Source organism: Ascaphus truei, chromosome 14, assembly GCF_040206685.1.
Source record: "Ascaphus truei isolate aAscTru1 chromosome 14, aAscTru1.hap1, whole genome shotgun sequence".
In the NCBI taxonomy this organism is placed as follows: domain Eukaryota; kingdom Metazoa; phylum Chordata; class Amphibia; order Anura; family Ascaphidae; genus Ascaphus; species Ascaphus truei.
Genome location: NC_134496.1, coordinates 18,993,379 through 19,016,084, shown reverse-complemented (window position 1 = coordinate 19,016,084; position 22,706 = coordinate 18,993,379). Strand labels below are relative to the sequence as shown.

The window sequence follows — 22,706 nt, the reverse complement described above, 5'->3', positions numbered from 1 at the left end:
GAGGTGCAATCCCTGTTAGCTAGCACAGAAAACTACATTTAAATAACAACTCCACAATGACATTATCTTCCTTCTACAAATATAACCATGTAATTTTTTTATAGCAAAGATTTGGTTTAAGGGTAAATAAAGAATCGTAGTTTGACTTGGAGCATTTCTCTCTCCCTCATTCAGTGTCTACTCATCCTGTTCCACTCACCCTATTCCGCTCCCCGTTACAGCCAGTACAGATAAGAAGGGATGGCGCTTTGCCTGTGCGAACTCTTGTTGAACACCGTGATATCAGACAAAAGTGGAGGAAATCAAACATTTCCGTCTCAGCTCCTCATGTTTACAAACTAACTTGAATATATATATATACATATGTATTAAATAATGATGTAATAATGCTCACAGCTGTTAGATTTAGATAATTGAGTTATCCATCACCCAGATGTGACCCCTTAAACATGTCACTGGGATTAGTACACTTTGGCTTTAGAAGGGACTGACCCTTTAATGACATCATTAGACTTCAAGGAATCATTACGGAGAAGCTATTTATATAACAAAAGGAGATATCTTGCCGTTTACATTGCATATTAATTATTTATGACGCCTGTATTCTGACATTTAACATACAGTAGGAAGTTACAGCCGAATTACAAACTATATTCATGTAAAACTAGAGCTCAAGTATAAAACAAATATATATTTCTGCAAAACGTGCGTGTGTGTAAATAACTCAATCATTTTTTTAAAAAGTTTAAATATATATAGATGTAAAAAATAATCTTCGTTTTGCATTAAATGAAAACGGTAGAACTGTAAATCTAAAAATGTCTGCTCTAATTCAGTCTGAAATGCTATTAGTAACAAGTCACCTGTATATAGAGTAATGGGAAGGGGCGACTTTGCAATGCGTTGCTGAACTCTCCTGCACTTAAAGGGTTAATAGACGCTGGCTGCCCTCTCTCTGTGTACCCTGGTGGTATTTTGGCTAATACCCACGATGCCTCCTCCCTCCTATTCTAAACGATGCAGCCTCATAAAACAGATACTGCCAGCGCTGACTTTATAAGGACGTCACTGCTCGGAGACCAGACTTAATAAACAGCGCTGTGTTAAGGTGCATCATGCAGGCTTGTTTCATAAGCTCTCCAATTATTCCCGATTGCCTCATATAACTGTTCATTAAAACTCCTCCTGTTGCTCCCTAGAATTACTATTATTGCTATTATTGCTCCATATAACCTCTCCCTATAACTCCTCCTATTGTCCCATATAAATGTTTCGTACAACTAATCGTATTTCCCCATGTAACCGCTCCCTATAACTGCTGCTATTGCTCCATATAACGGCTCAGTTTATCTCCTCCTATTGTCCCATATAATAATAATAATAATAGCATGTTCTTGTATAGCGCTGCTAGTTTTACGAATATTGCGAATATTTAGGAATATTGCAGGCACAGTCCCTGCCCCGGGAAGCTTACAATCTATGTTTTTAGTGCCTGAGGCACAGGGAGGTAAAGTGACTTGCCCAAGGTCACAAGGAGCCAACACCGGGAATTGAACCAGGCTCCCCTGCTTCAAACTCTCAGTACCAGTCAGTGTCGTTACTCACTGAGCCACTCCTTCTCCCATATAACCTCTCCCTATAACTCCTCCTATTACCCCATATAACCCCTCCTCATAACTCCCAATAACTCCTATTGTTCCATATAACTTATACCTAAAACTGCTCCTATTGTCCCATGTAACCGCTCCCTATAACCCTCTTATTGCCCCATATAACCGCACTGTATAACTCCTCCTATTCTCCCATATAACAGCTCCCTATAACTCCTGATACTTGATATAAATACTCTCTATACCTCATATTGCTCCATACCATATAACTTCTCCCAATAACCCCTCTTATTGCCCTACATAACTGCTCTCTATAGCTACTCCGACTGCCCCATATATGGAGCGATAGGAGGCATTATATATAACTGTTCTCTTTACTTCTTCCTATGGGGTTAAGCAATGCTCAGGCATGCATGGAATCATTAAGCGATGCTCAGGCATGCATGGAATCATTAAGTGATGCTCAGGCATGCATGGAATCATTAAGCGATGCTCAGGCATGCATGGAATCATTAAGTGATGCTCAGTGTCTGTGTACGCTGCCCAACATTAATGTTACAAAGAAGGCCGCCATCTTTAAATCTTCCTTTAGAAGAATAGGGAGACACGAGACCCAGAGATAGTGACTTGTACCCTGACATGCATTTGTTACCATGTGCCCAGGTGAGGCATCTGGTGCCAATCTGGACTATCTGTGTGTGCCAGGAGATGATGTCAGGATACCAGATGGGCAAATGGGGCATGGGCTGCGCCAGCTCAAAGATTCCCCAACGGGCTGAGAGCTTACAGAGAAATGTAGCAGCCTTAAGCATGTTAGGTTGTACCCATCCTCAGAGCCATCCAGATATATAGGTGACAAGCAGTGTATCTGGCCCTAAAGGTGCCAAGCAATGTAACCTTCTGCCAACCCTAGAGGTGCCAGGCTCTGTACCCTTATGCCAGTCCTAGAAGGTGCCATGATATATGTCCCTGTGCCAGCCCTAGAGGTGCCAGGCTCTGTATCCCTGTGTCCGTCCTTCCCTAGAGCTGCCAGGTTCTGTATCCCTGCACTAGCCCTAGCTGTGCGAAGCCCAGTATCATTGTGCCCGTACCCCTGTGGCATCCACAATAGAGTATAGAGTAGCTTGGCTCCGTCTAAAGGTTAGGAATGCAGGAATAAAGAGCCTGGCACCTCTAGGGCTATAGACCTCTTCCAGGGATTTCATGCCTGGCACCTGTGAGGTTGCCCTGCTCTGTAAACAGGCACAGGGACACCACCTTTATCATAGCGCAGGGCACAGATCTTAAAAAGTAGCCTTCCATCCCAGCGGTGGCTGTTCTCTAAGTGCCTATAATATAATTATGCACAGATACAGATGAGGTTTGTGCAGGTCTGTTCCTGATTAGACCGTGCGGGAGGGTTGTAATGCCCAATTAGGATCTAAAAGATATGGGTACCATCAATTATTAAAACTCTCTACCACCAAACCCAACAGCCTTTTGCCCTGGACAATGAACGGGAATACTTTAACTTTATTCATGAGGAACACAAAAAAACCTAACAAGATAAGTATATAACGCTCCCAAAGACAACAAAGGGCACCCAAGGGTGCAAAAAATGGAACAGCAGGTTATTCATACATGGGATATCCACAGAAATGTAAAACCAATTAAAACAAACAGCATCAAAAGAAGAACGCCCCAAATCCCATAAATAAACGTGAAATACACAGTATAATACCTAGAGATCATAGGTCGTGAGGGGAGTCACCAGGCACCACCCAAGAAATGTGTGCTATTGTCCCTGGGTACAAATTACAGTGAAAAGCACATCAATAAAAAAGAAGTTAAATGTTAAATAATACACTAGAAAGCCCTGGTTAGAAAGGGTAAATAACATGGGAGCTGCCTATCAAAGCTAATGGGATAAACAGCCGGAAAATAACAATTAGGCTGCAGAATAGATTGCAAGTAGATGCAGATTTATCACTAAGTCTCAGGCACAGATACTGCCATAAAGTGTGAGACTAGCATGATCTAAATCAGATAAAGCTAGCATTGCCCAGTATTATATATAAACAGCGATCAGAGACGTGACGAAGCATCAACTCAAACGCGCGTCGGCTGGCGATCAGATGGCGCTCAGTCAGAGCAGGAGATGTGGTGGTTGCTGCCTGCTGATAGCATTATTACCGATTGTCACGGTAGCTAGTGATAGGTTATAATACACACCAAAATAACTGGGTTGAATTGAACACGACTTAGATATAATAAATATAGTTTATTCCTTAAAGAAGGAGGACACACAAGATGATACAAATAACAGACAAAATAGACACTTACTTAGGGTTGGACAATGAAGCAATCAGGTACAGGATTGGCAATTCATTCAGCAATACAGGTTCAAAATGAAGACATCACGAAAAGACAACGAAAGACGAGAGTATAGAGCTTACACTCGTTTATATGGAGTTACACTCATATACCCTGGCATTGAGTGCAAGTCATTGGAGGACAATTGTCTGCACCCAATCCCTCCTTGCCACCTCACTTGAGAGGCACAGTAATACCTGCCCACTAGATTATTCTAATCAGGGGCTTATTTCCCTAGCCCCTCTCCCACAAGACTGGCGTCTGAAAGTCTGCTTGGGCCAGGAAACCCTTTGTCCCAAGGTGTGAAACACAACACTTATCATAAAGTACCCACGTCCTGCTTTCCTTTGTGCTAGCATACACAAGCAGGGTGGGGGAGCCTTTGACCAGGGGGTTTATTATAGACCACTTGTCTCCCCCCCTGAGCATTAACATACCATATGGGCTCTGGGTTTTTATACAAGACCCAAAATACAATATATTCTTTAATATCTACACATATTAAAATAATCCGTTCTGTGGGTCTGTGCAGGCTGAAATTTGCCAGGTCCTCATGCCGGAGGACCCTTGCCATAGTGGCCAAATATCAGCCTTCTACGACCCACAGAACCGGAGATACAAAAACAAGTTAAAATCCACTATTAACTTTAACGCAGGATTCTCCTCTATAGCTAAAAGAAATCTCTGCTTTTCACTCTCCCATTGAAATCAACGGGCTCCGCCGCTATAGGTTTTCAATGGAGCAACACCGCCACTGAAGTCAATGGGCTCCGCCGCTATAGGCTTTCAATGGAGCAACTCCGCCATTGAAGTAAATGGTAAAATTACAATTTTCACATTTGCCTACACTCCGTCTGGTTGATCAGAGAGGGCTGGAAATGTCCATGCAGTCATTCCGGAACAGTGACTACATGCGACCAAAATCCCAACCCTCTGGTACTCACAGAACCGGAGATATAGGCTTACACTTTTTACTCTTTCGGACTTAGCCATTTTAAAGCCACGCGGCTTTCCGCCATTGGAATCAATAGGGCCGGTGCCGCCATAGGAAATGCATGGGCCGACGCCGTCATAGGATTGAATGGGACTTCCGCTACCATTGGAGTCAATGCTGCGACCCTTGCGGCGAGCGCGACCCTTTACGGGGGTCCTTCATTCCTGGACCCGGTGGTGGTCGAGTGTGGGGGTTCCTAGGGTCTACGGGCAAAAAGAATTTTATTCCTGGGTGCCCTAGAACCTAAGTTTCCCACGCCAATTGTATTTGAACTTGAACTAATGTGATCAAAAGCTCTTTTTCAGATATTGTATCCGCTTCTGCGGTCTGCGGTTTGGATGGCTGCCAACCCGTTCCTGGAGGTCGGCGTCGAGGAATCCCCATTGAAATGAATGGCTCCATTGACTTACAATGGGGAACCGCCGCTCCTCCTCTCGGGCGCCACCTGCAGGTCTTCCGATGAAAATGGGTCCAAATCACCAGTTTCCCCATAGGATCGTATGGAGCTGCAATGGCGACCTATGGGGAGCTGCAAAATGGAGCCTGCAAAGATGGGAAAATGGAACAAAGGGCCATAATCACTGAATTAACATTAACCCTTTTCCTCCCGCATAGATCCCAGTGTATGTGTTGGTGCAGACACTGGAATGGGAACAATACACATTTACAGGGGAATATACATTTGGGTGCTGAAGCAGGGTAAAAACACATTACTGGACGGCAGTCCAGTTAACCCCTTGCTTCCCAAGTGAGAGCAGGGGGTGGCCAAATGGGGTGTAACCCCATTAATAACGGGCCAAACCCCCTCTACCATGACACCTCCCTGCTCAATGGGTGCCTTGTGAGCCAGCTGCCCACCCTGGCACTGAGACACTACCGGCATCCTTGAAGCACTTGATAAGTCCTGAGGGGTTAGCCTGGCAAAATTGTCCTCCGGCATTGTCCAGTACACTGTCCTGGCCACCTTGGATTGTGAAGTCCAGATCCCGCTGAGCAGGGCTCCAACGTGGCCGCCGGGCATTCTCCTTTGCCCCCCTCTGCCCCCACCCAGTGCCTGGTCAACCAGGACCACCGTGGCTGCAGACCAGGCTGCATGTTGCCCAGAGACTGGCATGTCTCTGTACCGGCGAGAGACCAGCTAACAAGCACAGACCGTCGCTTCTCTGTCAAACAAGTCTGGGAAAGAGCTGTGTCACTATCCTGTAGGGACCCTACCTGCCCTGGCCCTGTGCCCACCTGTAGCTGCTCCGCTATACCCGTGCCTCTCCTCCCTGGCTCTAGGGCAGTCCCCACCCCGAGTGGCATCACTTCTGGATTCCAGAAACCACCTGGGATGCTGACTCCTACCCTCTCCTGTGCCTCCTGGGACAAGGCAATCCCCCAGTACCCTGTACTGGGGTTCCTGGTACCCAGATGCTTTGCTCCTGCCCTCTCAAAACTAAAGGCCAGGAAATAAGCACCTGCTACCACCACTGCTGCTAGGGCCAGCATCCCTCCTCTCCACTCCACGGTGCTGCCCTTCCTCCCTGTAGCTACCCTTGGCTGCCCTGGGGACAGAACCCTCTGCTGTACCCCCCTAGCCCTGGCTACTGCTCCTGGCTGCCTACCTCCCCACAGCCCTACCTCTGGGAACCCTGGGGAATCTGTCATGGGGGTCGCTCCTGGTAAGTCAGAACAAGGGACCTCCTGCCTTCCTAGCCCATCCCTAGCCTCTACCAGTAGCCTGACACCCCACTGACCTATCTCCCCCTGCTCCACAGTGCCTCCCTGCCTAGCCTCCCCTAGGCTTAGCACCACAGCCCCTGCTGATGACGCCTCCTGCCTACCTCCCTGCAGCCCACCTTCACTCTGCTCCCCCCTTGGCAATCCTAACCCAGATACAGGGACTACCTGAGTGCACCTAGCTCCCTGACCTTGTCTCCCCCTTACCAGGGATGAGCTCAGGGGCATCTCTTCAGATGCAACCACCTTAGCTCTTGGCTGGCAGGTATCCCTGGGGTGGCTCAAGCTTGCCACTGCCCATGATATCCCCAGCCCATAGCCAGGCTGCAACAGGGGGTTGCTGATCTGAGACCCCCTGAGGCTCCGCCAGGGTAATGGGGAACTCTAGCTGCCATACCTGCTGTTTTTCCTCCCCGGCTACCACTAGCCCTTCTTCTCCTACTGAAATCTTGTGCTGGCAACCTACCTGCAGCCTTCCCTCACTCCACTTCTCCCTAGCTAGTCCTAACCTGGATACTAAGGACACGTGAGTGAGGCCATCTCCCTGACACTGCCTCCCCATTACCGGAGAGGAGCCATGGGGCACCGGTGCAGAAGCACCTGCCTTGGCTCCTGGCTGGCAGGTATCCTGAGGGTGGTCTAACTTTGCCACTGCCCCTGATACCTCCAGCCCATAGCCAGGCAACAACAGTGGGGCTCTAAACCGAGAGACCCCCTGATGCTCTGCCAGGGTAATGGGGAAATCTAGCTGGCTCACTTGCTGCCTTTCCTCCCCGGTTCCCATTGGCGCACCCAACACTCTCCCAGGCAATCCTACCCTAGAGCTGGGTGGTAACAGGGCTAGAAGAACAGAAACATACAAGGAGACAGAGATTCTCCAACAAGATCCCAGTTAGCTGCACAACAGGACTGAAAATATATTAAGGGTTTAATAACCCCACCTCCTAATAAGTAGTTGGGCTCTAAAGGGTGCCAATAAGTAACCGCTCCTAACACTATAGTGGCCCCTACATATGTGCCCAGAGGTTGTGTCTGTACTGACCCTATAGGATTGATGTAGCCTATATGCATCAGAATGATACCCTGATTTTGGGTATCACTTACCACAATATATAGTGTAACTCAGTATCTATCAGTACACCATGAGCAGAGGATGTAAGCATCAATGTATACTTGCATGGACATAATAATAGCCTAGGACACTAGCTTTACTCACTACACAGTCTCATCATTCCCCTTTGTTTGTCTATTTATTTATTTATATAGATATACATATATGCATACTGGGCCATTCACCTTGATAGCCTACAAGGTTAGGGTACCTTTAAGAGCCGCACGGCACATAGGTATAAAGGAGGGCAGCGCAACTCAGTCTATCACCTCCCACCTTGAGAAAGCGCTAGCCCCACATGCGCGAAACGTACGTCGGCATGACGTCATCGCGTTGACGTCGTGGAGGAGGGATCACGGGTGAGGCTGTTCCTGTACTGAGCTGTTAGAGCGGGTAGAGTGGGGTCTGCTGCATTGCATATTCAGTGTGCTTATATTGAGAGTATTAGCACTCGATCAGAAGGTACTGTGGTGTGTTCTATCTGCTTCCACTGTAGACTAGCTGTGGACAGGGTTGCGATATTGTACTCAGGTATATTTATGCTTACCAACATCCCAACAGACTCCATTATATGACACACGGCACCCCAGGTTGACCACAATATCACCTCATAGGGGTATAAGGGCACCCACGGATACTAGTTGTGGTGCGGGATTGAGACACTCGATCCATGTGTGTGTATATATATTTATGCTGACAGACACTCTGCTAAAGAAATACATCAGACACACTACACCCTGTGCGGGCTCCATTTCACCTACAGCTGATGTGCGTTTAGGAACCTGCAGCACACTGCTTATCAGTATCACATCTATTAGCACTATTAGGTGGGGACCCAGAAAGTATTGTATGCTTTTGTGTTATATATATGGTTCCCTACTATGATTTATGTGAACAACCACTCTGCCTAGGGTAGGGTTAATACTTACCTGTATTCAGTTGGATTTATCCTAGATATCCCTGCACCCTATTCACCCGTTATTTACGTTTTAAGTGTTTTTATCTGTCCTGAGTTTGTGTTACCGCGCCGTATTTTGCATAACAATAAAGTCTTTATTATTTTCTGCCCAAGGGCAGTTTTAGTGGTAATTGTCCTCCCACAGTGTTGGGAGCGGTTACTTATTGGCACCCTTTAGAGCCCAACTACCTATTAGGAGGTGGGGTTATTAAACCCTTAATATATTTTCAGTCCTGTTGTGCAGCTAACTGGGATCTTTGTTGGAGAATCTCTGTCTCCTTGTATGTTTCTGTTTGTTATCATTATCCCTTTTGCACCGACTGTTATTACACCACTCATGATTTACGTGATTATGTGGTGAGCGGTATATAACAAGTTATATGCATATGGTAACAGGGCTAGCCCCTCTCCCTGAAGCTGTGCCCCCATTACTAGAGACGAGCTCAGGGTTGCTGGTGCGGATGCACCTGCCTTAGCTTCTGGCTGGTAGGTAACCCTGGGGTGGTCTAACTTTGCCACAATCCCTGATACCTCCAGCCCATAGCAAGGCTGTAACAGTGGGGCTCTTAACTGAGAGCCCCCTTGGTGCTCCACCAGGGTAATGGGAAAGCCTAGCTGCCCTACAAGCTGCCCTTCCTTCCCCTCCCCTGGTAACCCTATCTCCTGCCACCCACCGGTCACTCCTACAGGGGAACAACAGGGTACAGTTATAGGTAACAATAAGTCAGGGTCAGTCTGCGACTTGGTCTGGCTTAACTCGCTGGTCCCCGCAGAGACCGCCGCTTTAGTAGGTCCCGATTGCAGGGGGACTGGAGTGGCCGCCGCCGGCGTCATCTTGGCCGGGAAGCAACGGGCAACTGCCGCAACAGCTCCCGGGTTCGGCACAGGGAAAACGGTGCAGGACATGGGTCCCAGGTCCTTGTGAAGAAACTCGGCTCCATTCAAACAAGATGAACCACCCTCCTCCTGCAACCTCCACCCTCCCCCCACTCAGAAAGGGCTCCGGCACTTTGCCGGAATCGCGGCTCTTCCGCCGCTGCCGCCGCTCCAGGCGAGCTCCGGGTGACTGCCGCAACAGCACCCAGCTTCGGCACAGGGTCGCCGGCGTAGATGGTGGGGCTCCGGTCGCGTCGACTCCTCCAAACAATCTCAAACACCCACCTCCTGCACACACCAACCGTCCCCCCAAATCAAATCGGCTCTGGCATCATGCCGGAATCGTGGCTTTTCCTCCGCCGCCGCCTGCATCCCGCGTCCTGGGAGCACTTCCACCGGCCGGACCATTTCAGGTCGGGCCAGGGGTACCACAGCACCTTGCTGTAGCAAGCTGACCGCTTGCTGAGCAACGCTGATACCTCTCTTGCTGCAACACTCCCGTGGTCTACGAGATCACCCGCTCCCTCCGCAAGTCTCTGTCGTCCCGGAGCTGGGTCCATTCCCTACTCTCCTGGCGGTTTGGTGGTTACAGCGGCTGCAGCTGTGGTTCTTTGCTCAGCCCACCGGGTTTCGTGTCCTCAGATCGCCGCCTCTCTCTCAGCTTTACTGGCTGCAGGTTCCCGCTCGGACTTGAGATTCCTCCGGTCTCGGTGCCCGGCTCCAGTCACATGGATGGTCGGCACTTGGGTTCTGGAGGCAATGCTTCTCACAAGTAGGGGAACAGTGAGGTGGTGCCATATCTTGTGTTATATGTTGTACACTGTGTGTCCAATATCTTTAGCCTTAGGAACTCGCAATTCACCCGAGTTCCAACTGTATTACAGAGTCCCGCAGTAAACTGTAATACAGTACAGGTTCAATTCAATCCCGCCGCTGCCAGCAGTTTTATAAGCCTGTCACGGTAGCTAGTGATAGGTTATAATACACACCAAAATAACTGGGTTGAATTGAACACGACTTAGATATAATAAATATAGTTTATTCCTTAAAGAAGGAGGACACACAAGATGATACAAATAACAGACAAAATAGACACTTACTTAGGGTTGGACAATGAAGCAATCAGGTACAGGATTGGCAATTCATTCAGCAATACAGGTTCAAAATGAAGACATCACGAAAGACAACGAAAGACACTGAATACAGAGCTTACACTCGTTTATATGTAGTTCCACTCCTATACCCTGGCATTGAGTGCAAGTTATTGGAGGACAATTGTCTGCACCCAATCCCTCCTTGCCACCTCACTTGAGAGGCACAGTAATACCTTCCCACTGGGTGGATATTATTCTAATCAGGGGCTTATTTCCCTAGCCCCTCTCCCACAAGACTGGCATCTGAAAGTCTGCTTGGGCCAGGAAACCCTTTGCCCCAAGGTGTGAAACACAACACTTATCATAAAGTACCCACGTCTTGCTTTCCTTTGTGCTAGCATACACAAGCAGGGTGGGGGAGCCTTTGATCAGGGGGTTTATTGTAGACCACTTGTCTCCCCCCCTGAGCATTAACATACCATATGGGCTCTGGGTTTTTATACCAGACCCAAAATACAATATATTCTTTAATATCTACACATATTAAAATAATCCGTTCTGTGGGTCTGAGCGGGCTGAAATTTGCCAGGTCCTCATGCCAGAGGACCCTTGCCATAGTGGCCAAATATCAGCCTTCCACGACCCCCCAGAACCGGAGATACAAAAAACAAGTTAAAATCACCTATTAACTTTAATGCAGGATTCTCCTCTATAGCTAAAAGAAATCTGTGCTTTTCACTCTCCCATTGAAATCAACGGGCTCCGCCGCTATAGGTTTTCAATGGAGCATCTCCGCCATTGAAGTCAATGGGCTCCCCCGCTATAGGCTTTCAATGGAGCAACTCCGCCATTGAACTAAATGGTAAAATTACAATTTTCACATTTGCCAACACTCCGTCTGGTTGATCGGAGAGGGCTGGAAATGGCCATGCAGTCATGTCGGAACAGTGACTACATGCGACCAAAATCCTAACCCTCTGGTACTCACAGAACCGGAGATATAGGCTTACACTTTTTACTCTTTTGGACTTAGCCGTTTTAAAGCCATGTGGCTTTCCTCCATTGGAATCAATAGGGCCGGCGCCGCCATAGGAAATGCATGGGCCGGCGCCGGCATAGGATTGAATGGGACCTCCGCTACCATTGGAGTCAATGGTGCAGCCCTTGTGGCGAGCGCGACCCTTTACTGGGGGTCCGCATTCCCGGACCCAGAGGTGGTCAAGTGTGGGGGTTCCTTGGGTCTAGGGGCAAAAAGAATTTTATTCCTGGGTGTATTTGAACTTGAACTAATGTGATCAAAAGCTCTTTTTCAGATATTGTATCCGCTTCTGCGGTCTGCGGTTTGGATGGCTGCCATCCCGTTCCTGGAGGTCGGCGTCGAGGAATCCCTATTGAAATGAATGGCTCCATTGACTTACAATGGGGTACCGCCGCTCCTCCTCTCGGGCGCCACCTGCAGGTGTTCCGATGAAAATGGGTCCAAATTTGCCAGTTTCCCCATAGGAATGTATGGAGCTGCAACGGTGACCTATGGGGGGCTGCAAAATGGAGCCTGCAAAGGCGGGAAAATGGAACAAAGGGCTATGATCAATGAATTAACATTAACCCTTTTCCTCCCGCATAGATCCCAGTGTATGTGTTGGTGCAGACACTGGAATGGGAACAATACACATTTACAGGGGAATATACATTTGGGTGCTGAAGCAGGGTAAAAACACATTACTGGACCGCAGTCCAGTTAAACCCTTGCTTCCCAAGTGAGAGCAGGGGGTGGCCAAATGGGGTGTAACCCCTTTAATACCGGGCCAAACCCCCTCTCCCATGACACCGATACTTTATAGAACAGCAACAGCACTTTGAAAAGGGACTTTATTCCTTGGCCATGGTAATATATCTCCATTTATACTTGTGTTTTGGTATACTTTAACCCAGGCGTTCTTAACTCCAGTCCTGAAGACCCCCACAACAGGTCAGGTTTTCAGGATATCCCTGCTTCAGCACAGGTGGCTCAATCAGTGGCTCAAAGACTGAGCCACCTGTGCTGAAGCAGGGAAATCCTTAACAACTGACCTGTTTGGGGAGGGGGGGGGGTTGAGGACTGGGGTTGAACCCCTGCTTTAAGCTCTTCATTCAACGTTAAGCTCTAGTTAGACTATCTATTTGAGCCTTCGATTGCTGCCTACATATACACAGTATTACTGGGCAACGCTAGCTTTATCTGATTTAGATCATGCTAGTCTCACACTTTCTGGCAGTATCTGTGCCTGAGACTTAGTGATATTGCTGCATCTACTTGCAATCTATTCTGCAGCCTAATTGTTACTTTCCGGCTGTTTATCCCATTAGCTTTGATAGGCCGCTCCCACGCTATTTACCCTTTCTAACCAGGGCTTTCTAGTGTCTTTTTCTCTTTAGTGTATTAACTTTGCCCGTTTAATTTGTTTTTTATTGATGTGCTTTTCACTGTAATTTGTACCCAGGGACAATAGCACAGATTTCCTGAGTGGGTCCTGGTGACTCCCCTCACGACCTCTAGGTATAATACTGTGTATTTCACGGTTATTTATGGGATTTGGGGCGTTCTTCTGTTTATGTCGTGTGTTTTAATTGGTTTTACATTTCTGTGGTTATCGCTGTGTATGAATAACCTGCTGTTCCATTCTTTGCACCCTTGGGTGCCCTTGTTGTCTTTGTGTTTTTCACTCGTTACTCCTGTGTGGTGTACCCTATTTCCATTCTTTTTGCTGGGGTTGGTGTGCTCTTTATTCTCTGGTTGTAGTGCAGACCTAGTTCTTTATTTTAATGTTTTTACTTTTTTCAAGTTTAGGGTTGCCTGGTAAGTTCTTCAAAAATACTGGGCACAATGGTGTATACACACACACACACACACACACACACACACACACACACACACACACACACACACACACACACACACACACACACACACACACACACACACACACACACACACACACACACACACACACACCCCTCTCTCACAGTTCCATGCTGTTTCCTCCTCTCTTTGGCCCCACTCTCAGGCTCATGACTGGTTGCATTACCCAGCAATAGCCAATCGGGGTGGAGGAAGCTACCCAGCCCCTCAGCAGCAGCCCTGCTCTCTCCCTGCTTGGGAAAATCCCGCGGGCCCCCAAACCGGTCAGGTTACTATGTCCACAGAGGTAATACCGGTATACACATACATGTGCAGTATTACCTGTCATTATTTTTTACTGGACAGTCCGGTTCTATACTGGACACCTGCAACCCTAAGTGTTTGACTGGAAAAACTGAGAGTTTAGATCAATATGGTGGGGACAAATGTACAGCTTTTTTGCACAATGCAATCGCTAATGCTTGAATTCCCATTTTTTTTTATCCAGGGCTTATTGCAGAAAGAAGCCCGCTTATGCCATAAACTGTTACAGCGACAATGCATCCTTATCCCAGCAGTTTACAATCCACCCGGGGCTGGCAAAAATACAGATTTGTAAAACGTGCCATAAACAAGCAATGAAACTGTGCCCACAAATTAGCAATTTCTGGCAGATTCACCAACTTCTGGCGACTTTCAAACATCCATGACATGGTGATTTTCTACTGTCACGTAGAGGCTAACCCTGGCGGCCGTATTATTCTTCTGGTCAAGTATTGCTGTCTTTGGGTGTCCTCGGAGCTCAGGGGACTGTGATTCGTAAAAGGGACCAGGTGCAAAAAAGGGTATGGGGGGGGGGGGGGGGAGATTAGACCCACTAATATCTCAGTGGAAAAGTTGTTATTCTTATAATCATATTCCCTTATATAGCGTTGACAGTGCATGTAGCACTGTACTTAGTATCTTGCCGCTACCCCTGCAGAGCCCACGATCTAACTTTGATGCCTAATATAAAGGGAGATAAAATTACTTGCTCACTGTGATTCAAACCGGGATTACCAACTTGAAAGGCAGTGATATTACCAGTGAGCTCCACCATCGGTTTTCCTGTTGGGCCATGTGGCTATGAGCCAAACCCAGGGCTATTTTTGCACCTTTATTTAGGGATTAACAAGCGTCTCCATGTAGTGCTTATAAAATTATTAGGAATGGCTCTGGGACACTAACTGGGAGATAAGGATACATTCCTTTTTCTAGCACATTTTATTTAAAGCTGAATTATTTAGTGTGGTTTAGATACACGTCTGTGTTTCTGTGTTTGGGGTTCTGGCACCGACTTACGTAAATAAAAGAAAACACGGCTGGCGAAAAATTCTAATAACGCTGCAAAACTTCCCCTCCGTTGAAAAGAAACGCAGAATACCTTATCTAGAAGTGGTGAATCTCAGGGAAAATTTGCACTGGCTTTCAGCCTCCATTGCGAATTTCACCGACTGAACTGGATCAAATGTGCAGAAATCAGTTTTATAGACTTTTTTTCCCCTCAAGTTTGTAAGAACCGTGGAACCCTTCAAAATGTATCGTCGCCCCTTAAAAATGTGTTGCGACTCCATGTCCCCCGTAACAATTTAAATAATATATGGTGAACCCCAGCTCACGAATCCTAAATGGGTCAGACTATACCAGGGGCGGCCAACTCCACTCCTCAAGAGCTAGGTCAGGTTTGCAGGATATCCCTGCTTCAGCACAGGTGGTGCAGTAGAAGATTGAGCCACTGACGAGCCACCTGTGCTGAAGCAGGGATATCCTGAAAACCTGACCTGGTGTTGCGGCTTATATTATATTAGATTTATCCCTATTATATATCATTTGGGATATGACAGTATAACCATTTTGAATGAGTAAATTAAACACTATAATTATGTTCTGAGTGCTTTATTCACAGAGATGGGGTTAAGTTCCTTGGGAGCTGTTAACAAAAGCAGCGTGTGTTGTATACGGAAACATTTCCTTGTGTGTAAAGCGTCTGCTTGCAAAGCTGTTTGGTGCTGAATTATGAAACAGCCATTAGGATGTTACAGGGCAGATAGATCCCAGTGTGATGTGCTGCTAAGTGTGTGCAGTGACCGCTCTGCGTATAGCAGCCGGGTAACAAGGGGTTATTAGACATGTGCAACTGCGCGAAGGCTGATGTGAACTGAAATCTTCATTAATAACTTATAGACGGAGTGAGGGTGGGAAGAGGTTTTGTCTTCACTCTTTCTGTAACAGAGAGGGGCTGACGCAGGCAGGAGAGTCTGTCCCTTCCACGGTAGGGTAATGCAGAACGGAACGAGCTATAGGACATGGAGGGTGTCCCTCTCACTGCAGGGTGACAGTGTCTCTGTGTAGCTTATTAGAGCTGACATAAGAAGCCATGTAAAACAAGACACACTAGCAGAATTGTGTCAGGGCCTAAAGCAGAGCATCACTTAACCACTCCCTGTCAGAGCACTGCAGAGCATCACTTAACCCCCCATTAGTGTTGCTAAGCATCACTTAACCATGCCCCTGCCAGAGCACTGCAGAGCATCACTTAACCCCTCCCCTGCCAGAGCCCGGAAGGGTATCACTTAACCCGTCCTGCCAGAGCGCCACCTAATCCCGCCTCTGCCAGAACCCCACTTAACCACATCCCTGGCAGAGCCCTACAGAGCGACACTTAACCCTTTTTCTTTCCAGAGGTCCCACAGGGCATCTCTTAACCCCTTCCCTGCCCGAGGCCCTGCAGAGCATCCCTTAACCCCCGCCTTGCAGATCGTCATTCCGATGAATTATTTAGCCCGTTTCTCTAATGGGGGATGTATAATTTAGTCCGTCGTGTTGTTAAGAGATCCTAAACCCTGTTACTGCTCGCAAAGAAATGTGGGAAATGACAGGAGGAATGAAAAAATAATCATCTTACGGGGGGAAGTTCAGAGACACTGCCGGGATCTGGCAGGGGACGGGTTAATAAAGACTCTGTAGGTCAGGGGTTAAGTGACCCTGAATGATGCTTTTTGCAGGGCTGTTGCAGGAGTGCCGCTCTGCAGGAGAGGTGTGCGAAGCATGCGGACGAGGTCGCGAATCATCATCAGATCAGTCAGAGCGGAGGCGCAGTTTGCTCACAATTCGCTAAGAATTTCCCTGTTTAATGATGATAACTCCCATCCAGAGCCTAAAGCCGGGGTCTTCCTGGAGGGGAGAGGAAAAGGGGAGACTGGGGAGAAGGGGGAGCGAGCGGGGGTAGTAAAATACCCAGTGATGTGTATACCTAGACGCCTTTATACAACACATAGAGCAGTGGTGGCCACCTCCTGTCCTCAAGGGCCACCAACGGGTCAGGTTATAAGGATATATCCCTGCTTCAGCACAGGTGGCTCAGTCAATGACTCGTCCTTAAGGGCCACCAACAGGTCAGGTCATAATATCCCTGCTTCAGCACAGGTGGCTCAATCAGTAGCTCAGTCAAGCCACCTGTGCTGAAGCAGGGATATCCTGAGCACCTGGCCTGTTGGTGGCCCTTGAGGATTAGAGTTGGCCGCCCCTGACATAGAGAGATACCTGTGAACAAACCTCCACACACCTGAGGTTCCTGGGAAATCTGCTCATCTGGATATCCAAACTATATTCAAATGATAGCAATGAGCCGATTCCCCCCTCAGACCATTTCGAGCTCGGGCTGAGGGCCTTATCGTTATTAATTGAAATTATTGGCGCACCACTTGAAAACTCCGATTGAGCTGCGAGACAGAAGATTGAAAGGTTGAAATGTATGATTTTGGCACATTTGTAGGTCGTTCAAAGTTTCTGCGAAACCAGTTCCAAAGGAAATACATTTGGGAAGAAAAAAACAAAAACTGCAGTTTGCAAATGCATTTTAGAAAGAGTCCAACTGCGGGATCTGGCAGACAGGGGTGAAGTGGCGCTCTTCATGGCTCTGGCAGAAGAGGGGTTAAGTGACGCTCTTCAGGGATCTGGCAGTGAAGAGGTTAGGTAGACACTGGCAATGCAGGGGGTAAGTGATGCTTGGCAGGTCCCTGGGTTTAAGGAGTTACATTGCGCTCTGCAGGGTTCTGACACGGGATAGGTTACGCGATGTTCTGCAGGCTCAGTGTTGTAGTTACAGGTTGTGTGCGTGTCTGCACTGTGTACACCTGTCCTATCACTCTGTTTGCCCCTATATCACCTTGTTTATCTACAGGGAGGGGGGGGGGAAATCATCATCTCCATATGACAACGTTAGCCAGAGTTCTGCACAGCTTTGCTTAACTTCCCCTTTACCTAAGCGTCAACTAACCCCTTCCTTCACTGGGTCAGTTTCTCTGTTTGTCCAACTATCCTTTCCCTTCCCTCTCACTCTTCTTCTTACGGATGTTTAAGATCCTTTTCCTCCCTATTTGCTGTAGAATGGGTTTCTACTCCTCGCACTATAAAACCCTACAGAAGTAAAGGAATTATATAGTTAGAGGTTATATGGAGCAATACGAGTTACAGTAACCAGTTATATGGGATAATAGGAGGAGTTATAGGAAGCGGTTATATGGGATAATAGGAGGAGTTATAGGAAGCGGTTATATGGGGCAATAGGTGTTAAATGCAGCGGTTATATGGGGCAATAGGTGGTTATAGGCAGCGGCCATATAGGGTGCTCTGGTGACATATGGTTTGCTTGCTGCCGTTCGACTCCTGATTTCCTCTCCTCCTCTCTGACTTTATTCTTCCTTCATTTGTCTACTTACAAAAATCCAAACCCGTCCAACCACTTCTATCTCTCCCCTTCTCTTCCCGGGGGGAGGCTCCCTCCTTCACCAACACGACTCCTTCCTCCAACAATCAAACAACAGAGATCATAAATCCGGCTTTGTTTAGTTACAGATTACCGAGACACACGTAGCACAGAGAGAGAGCGTGTGAGGGAGAGAGAGAGCGTGTGAGGGAGAGAGAGCGCGTGAGAGAGTAGGGGAGAGAGGGTAAGAAAGGAAAGAGAAAGGGTAAGAATGAAAGAGAGAAGGAAAGAGGAAAAGAAGAAAGAGAGAAGGCATCAGAGTAGGACAGAGAGAGGGAAGAGTGTAGAAAAAAGTAGGAGTGAGTAGGAGAGAGAGGAAGAGAGAGGTTGGTGAAGTGAAAGCACCCCGAATACATAAAAACACACACACACGTCTGTGTCAAGGTTTCTAGTCAGTGTAATGTCCCTGAATAGTTATCCGAGATTTAGAGGGATTTCTCCCCCATAATACTCTCTCATAAACCCGTCCACTATTTTCTTGGGTTGATAGCAAAACTTTCTGCCATGTCACAGCTAAAGTCCTCCCACTGTCACTTACTAAGGTCTGTTGTAGATAAAGTTTGTTGGCCTTATATGTGTTTTATCCTCGAAACACCTCCCTCACTGACCGTTTCCCTTCCCTTGTGTTTGCAGATTAGTATCGTGGGGAATAAAGGACTTTCAGACTCTGGGGTGAAAGGCACGTCCACTGCATACCACCAAAAACCTCATGTGGGTCCTGCACCAGAATGCTGTGTTTCGGCAAGAAGTATTGAGCCCGTGGCCTCCAGCCATGAACAACTCTTCCGTTACTCCGTTGACCCCCAACGCTACAGATGATCCCTACTTGGACCCCTTGGGGGGACACGCTGTCTGGCAGGTAGTCTTCATTGTCATCACCACAGGCGTTGTCTCCTTTGTCACCGTGGTCGGGAACATCCTGGTCCTTCTGGCCTTTAAAGTCAACAGCGACTTGAAGACGGTAAACAACTACTTCCTGCTCAGCCTGGCCTGTGCCGATGTCATCATTGGTGTGGTGTCCATGAACCTCTACACCACATACATCGTGATGGGACGCTGGGCCCTGGGCAGCGTCTCCTGCGACCTCTGGTTGGCACTGGATTATGTAGTTAGCAATGCCTCAGTCATGAACCTCCTTATCATAAGCTTTGACCGCTACTTCTCCATCACACGGCCACTGACTTACAGGGCTAAGAGGACACCCAGGAGGGCTGCCATCATGATCGGCATGGCGTGGTTTGTCTCCTTTGTACTGTGGGCACCCGCCATACTTTTCTGGCAGTACATCGTGGGCGAGAGGACGGTCGCCTCCCACAAGTGCTACATACAATTCTTCTCCCAGCCTATCATCACCTTTGGGACGGCCATCGCTGCCTTCTACCTGCCAGTCACCATCATGATCATACTGTACTGGAGGATTTACCGGGAGACAGAGAACCGAAGCCGGGAGCTGGCCGGGCTGCAGGGCTCTGCGTCGGAAACCATTGTGCGCCCAAAGGCCTTGGGCAGCGTCAGGAGCGTCAGCAGCAGAGGAGTAGCAGGCGAATCGGAGACGAGGCCATCCAGACCGCGGCTGGCACTACCAAAGGGTCCGCGTGTGTGCTGCTTCCCTCGCCGCCTTCGGGCTGGTCCGTCTCTCAGGAGCTACCCAGTGCATCGAAGCAACGGGAGCTGGAATACAGTGGAAGATGCTGCTTCTGCAGACTCACTCTCGTCTTCCTCTGATGGGGACGAGCTCCCGTACGAGATGAAGAGCATCTGCTCTGCTGTCATACGGCTCCCCATGGTGAGCTCGGTGGTGGGGACGCCCTCTGGCTCACGAGGGTCTAACGACACACTCGGGAGGGGGGACACAGAAGGGGAGCCCAATGGTGGGAGGCGAGAGGTGACCAGGAAGGCATCCAAGCCCCAGGTCCCTACCTTGCCATCAACGGCCATCAAGGCGAAGGTGGAGAAGAGTCGTAATGTAAAGAGGAAGAGCAATTCGCTCATTAAGGAGAAGAAGGCAGCGCGGACACTGAGTGCCATCTTGCTGGCTTTTATCTTGACTTGGACTCCATACAATATCATGGTGCTAGTGTCAACGTTTTGCGATGGCTGCGTCCCGCAGGCGCTGTGGGAGTTGGGCTACTGGCTTTGCTATGTCAATAGCACCGTCAACCCCATGTGCTACGCACTCTGCAACCGTTCCTTCAGACGCACCTTCAAGATGCTGCTGCTCTGCCGCTGGGACAGGCGCAAGTGGAGAGCACACAGGCACCCGGCAGCCTTCTTCAGGACCCCATCGCAGTGACCGTAGGTGAAGCGGTGACACAGACAGAAGGGAGCTATGAATCTGTCGCTCCCACTGCAGGGTGCCAATGACAGAACTGCAGGGTGACAGAGAGAAGGGAGCTACAAGCGGGTCCCGTGCAGGGAGACAGGGAGCTATTGACCACTTAGTCTGTCCCTTTCCCCCTGCAGGATGAGTCAGAATATCAGCTGTGGCACATCCAATCTGTTCCAATCACAGCAGGGTGACACCGTGTCAGACAGTTATGGCCAGTCCAGTCTGTCCCCCACACCACAGGGTCACAGTGATAAGTCTGTGCCCTATAGAAAGGAGAACATTGGGGCCGAGAGATGTTCTTATAATGGGGGGATGTTCTTATAATGGGGGTTTGTTCATATCACAGGTTTTTACCCTAGAGGAAGGGGCACGTTGGTAAGGACATATTATAAGGTGGTGTTCTTATAATAATTCCCTTTTACTGCTTCCCAGGTTACAGATTAACCTGGAGAATACAGCTCAAGCTCTGCTCCTTTTATAAGCAAAGCCGAACAGGAGGCGGTGTGGAGACCCTCAGCAAGTACAGCTGAAGGAAAACTAACACTCCTTACACAAAAGGTGGAGAACAGAAAATGGGTACCCCCCTACATATCCACCCATCTGCAACTTCCCGGAGACAATAGGTCATGGGTGCTGTTTTAACCCGCTTCGTACATTTTATGAGAGATGGGGGAGGCTGAATTTTGGGGAGATGGGTTGACTTTTTAAAGGACGTTTTAACCCCTTTGATGCCGGAGAGGGGACCCCGTTATGCCAACCCAAACAAAGACAGGCCAAAGAACATTAGGTTGTTTTTCTACTGTTTACAAAGAGTTGAGGGAGGGCTGTGTATTTATTCTGATTTCCACTAAATAAAAATTGGTAATATGAAGAGATCGAATCTGTTTCATTATGCAAAGATGTGTCTTTCTGAGGCTCTGACATTCACTCGCTCACCCTGCGCTTGTACAGATGTGCATGGCTCTCTCACATTTGTTTTGATATAACATGCACAGCTATCTCTCACCTTGCTCCTGTAACACAAACATGCACAGCTATCCTCCCTTCCCCCTTATCATGCATGGCTAGCTCTCCCTTCAGTGGCTGTAGCCCTTGCTGGGCAAACACAGCCATGGGGATGTGGTGGGAGGGGAGGGGGGGATAGGGGTGTTAGGGAACAGAGTTTTCACACGGGACAGGGGACCGAGTGTTTGCTCACGGATCTGTGCGTGTTTGTGTGTAACCAAGGCCCCAGGGTGGGGATTGCTCTGTGCAAAGGGCGGCTTGCAAAACTAAACACTCACATGCAGGGCTATCTGCCACTGTGCAAGGCTAACTCAACCTCCAGTATCACTGTGTGGGGCCACCGCTCCCGCTGTTCCTGTATTGCCGTGATGTGTGCAGCCATCTCATCCTGTTCCTATATCGTTGTGGGGTGCACGGCTACCTCACCCTGATCCTGTATCGGTTTTGTGAATGCATACCTTGCCCTCATCCTGCTCTTTTAGCACTGTGATGTGCAAGGCCATCTACAGTATTGCTCTGCTCCTGTATCACCGGCGTGCAAAGCTGTCTCCCTGCTCCTGTATTGCTGCAAAGTGCACGGCTATCTCTCAAGTTGTAACCCTATCACACGCATAGTTCTCACTCTCTGCCTCTCTCTCTGACACAGACATCTATCTCTCTAACTCACATTACCTGGCCATCTCTCCTGCTCCTGAGTGCCTGATCCTGACAGCGCTAACAGAGCCTGCATACAGCACGCAGCATCTCGTTACAGGCCTGACAGGAGGTAAAGAAGAGGAAATGTAACTCTCTGTCTCTCTGTGCATCCATCTACTCTATATCACTTTACAAATAGTCAGGGGGAGGAGAAAAGGATAAAAGCAAAGTCCACATGAAACAGGCGAAAGTGGAAGAGAAAGAAGAAAAGATTAAGAAACAAAGACTGTAAATGTTTACAAAGAATCAGTCTATATACCACAACTGTAATGTG

General features: G+C 48.3%; 1 protein-coding gene across 2 annotated transcripts in view; it reads left to right on the top strand.

Moving 5' to 3' along the window:
- Positions 1–21,605, top strand: part of CHRM1 (cholinergic receptor muscarinic 1) — a 59,857-nt gene extending 38,252 nt beyond the window's left edge. Inside the window, exons 2-3 of one of the 2 annotated variants that reach the window (XM_075569956.1) lie at positions 19,036–20,697; positions 21,164–21,605. In XM_075569956.1, the coding sequence (XP_075426071.1) occupies positions 19,112–20,695 (1,584 nt within the window). In that variant the 5' untranslated portion in view covers positions 19,036–19,111 and the 3' untranslated portion in view covers positions 20,696–20,697; positions 21,164–21,605. Of the gene's footprint in view, positions 1–19,035 lie in introns of both variants that reach the window. The other variant, XM_075569955.1, reaches the window with a different exon arrangement.
- Positions 21,606–22,706: the final 1,101 nt, after the last annotated feature.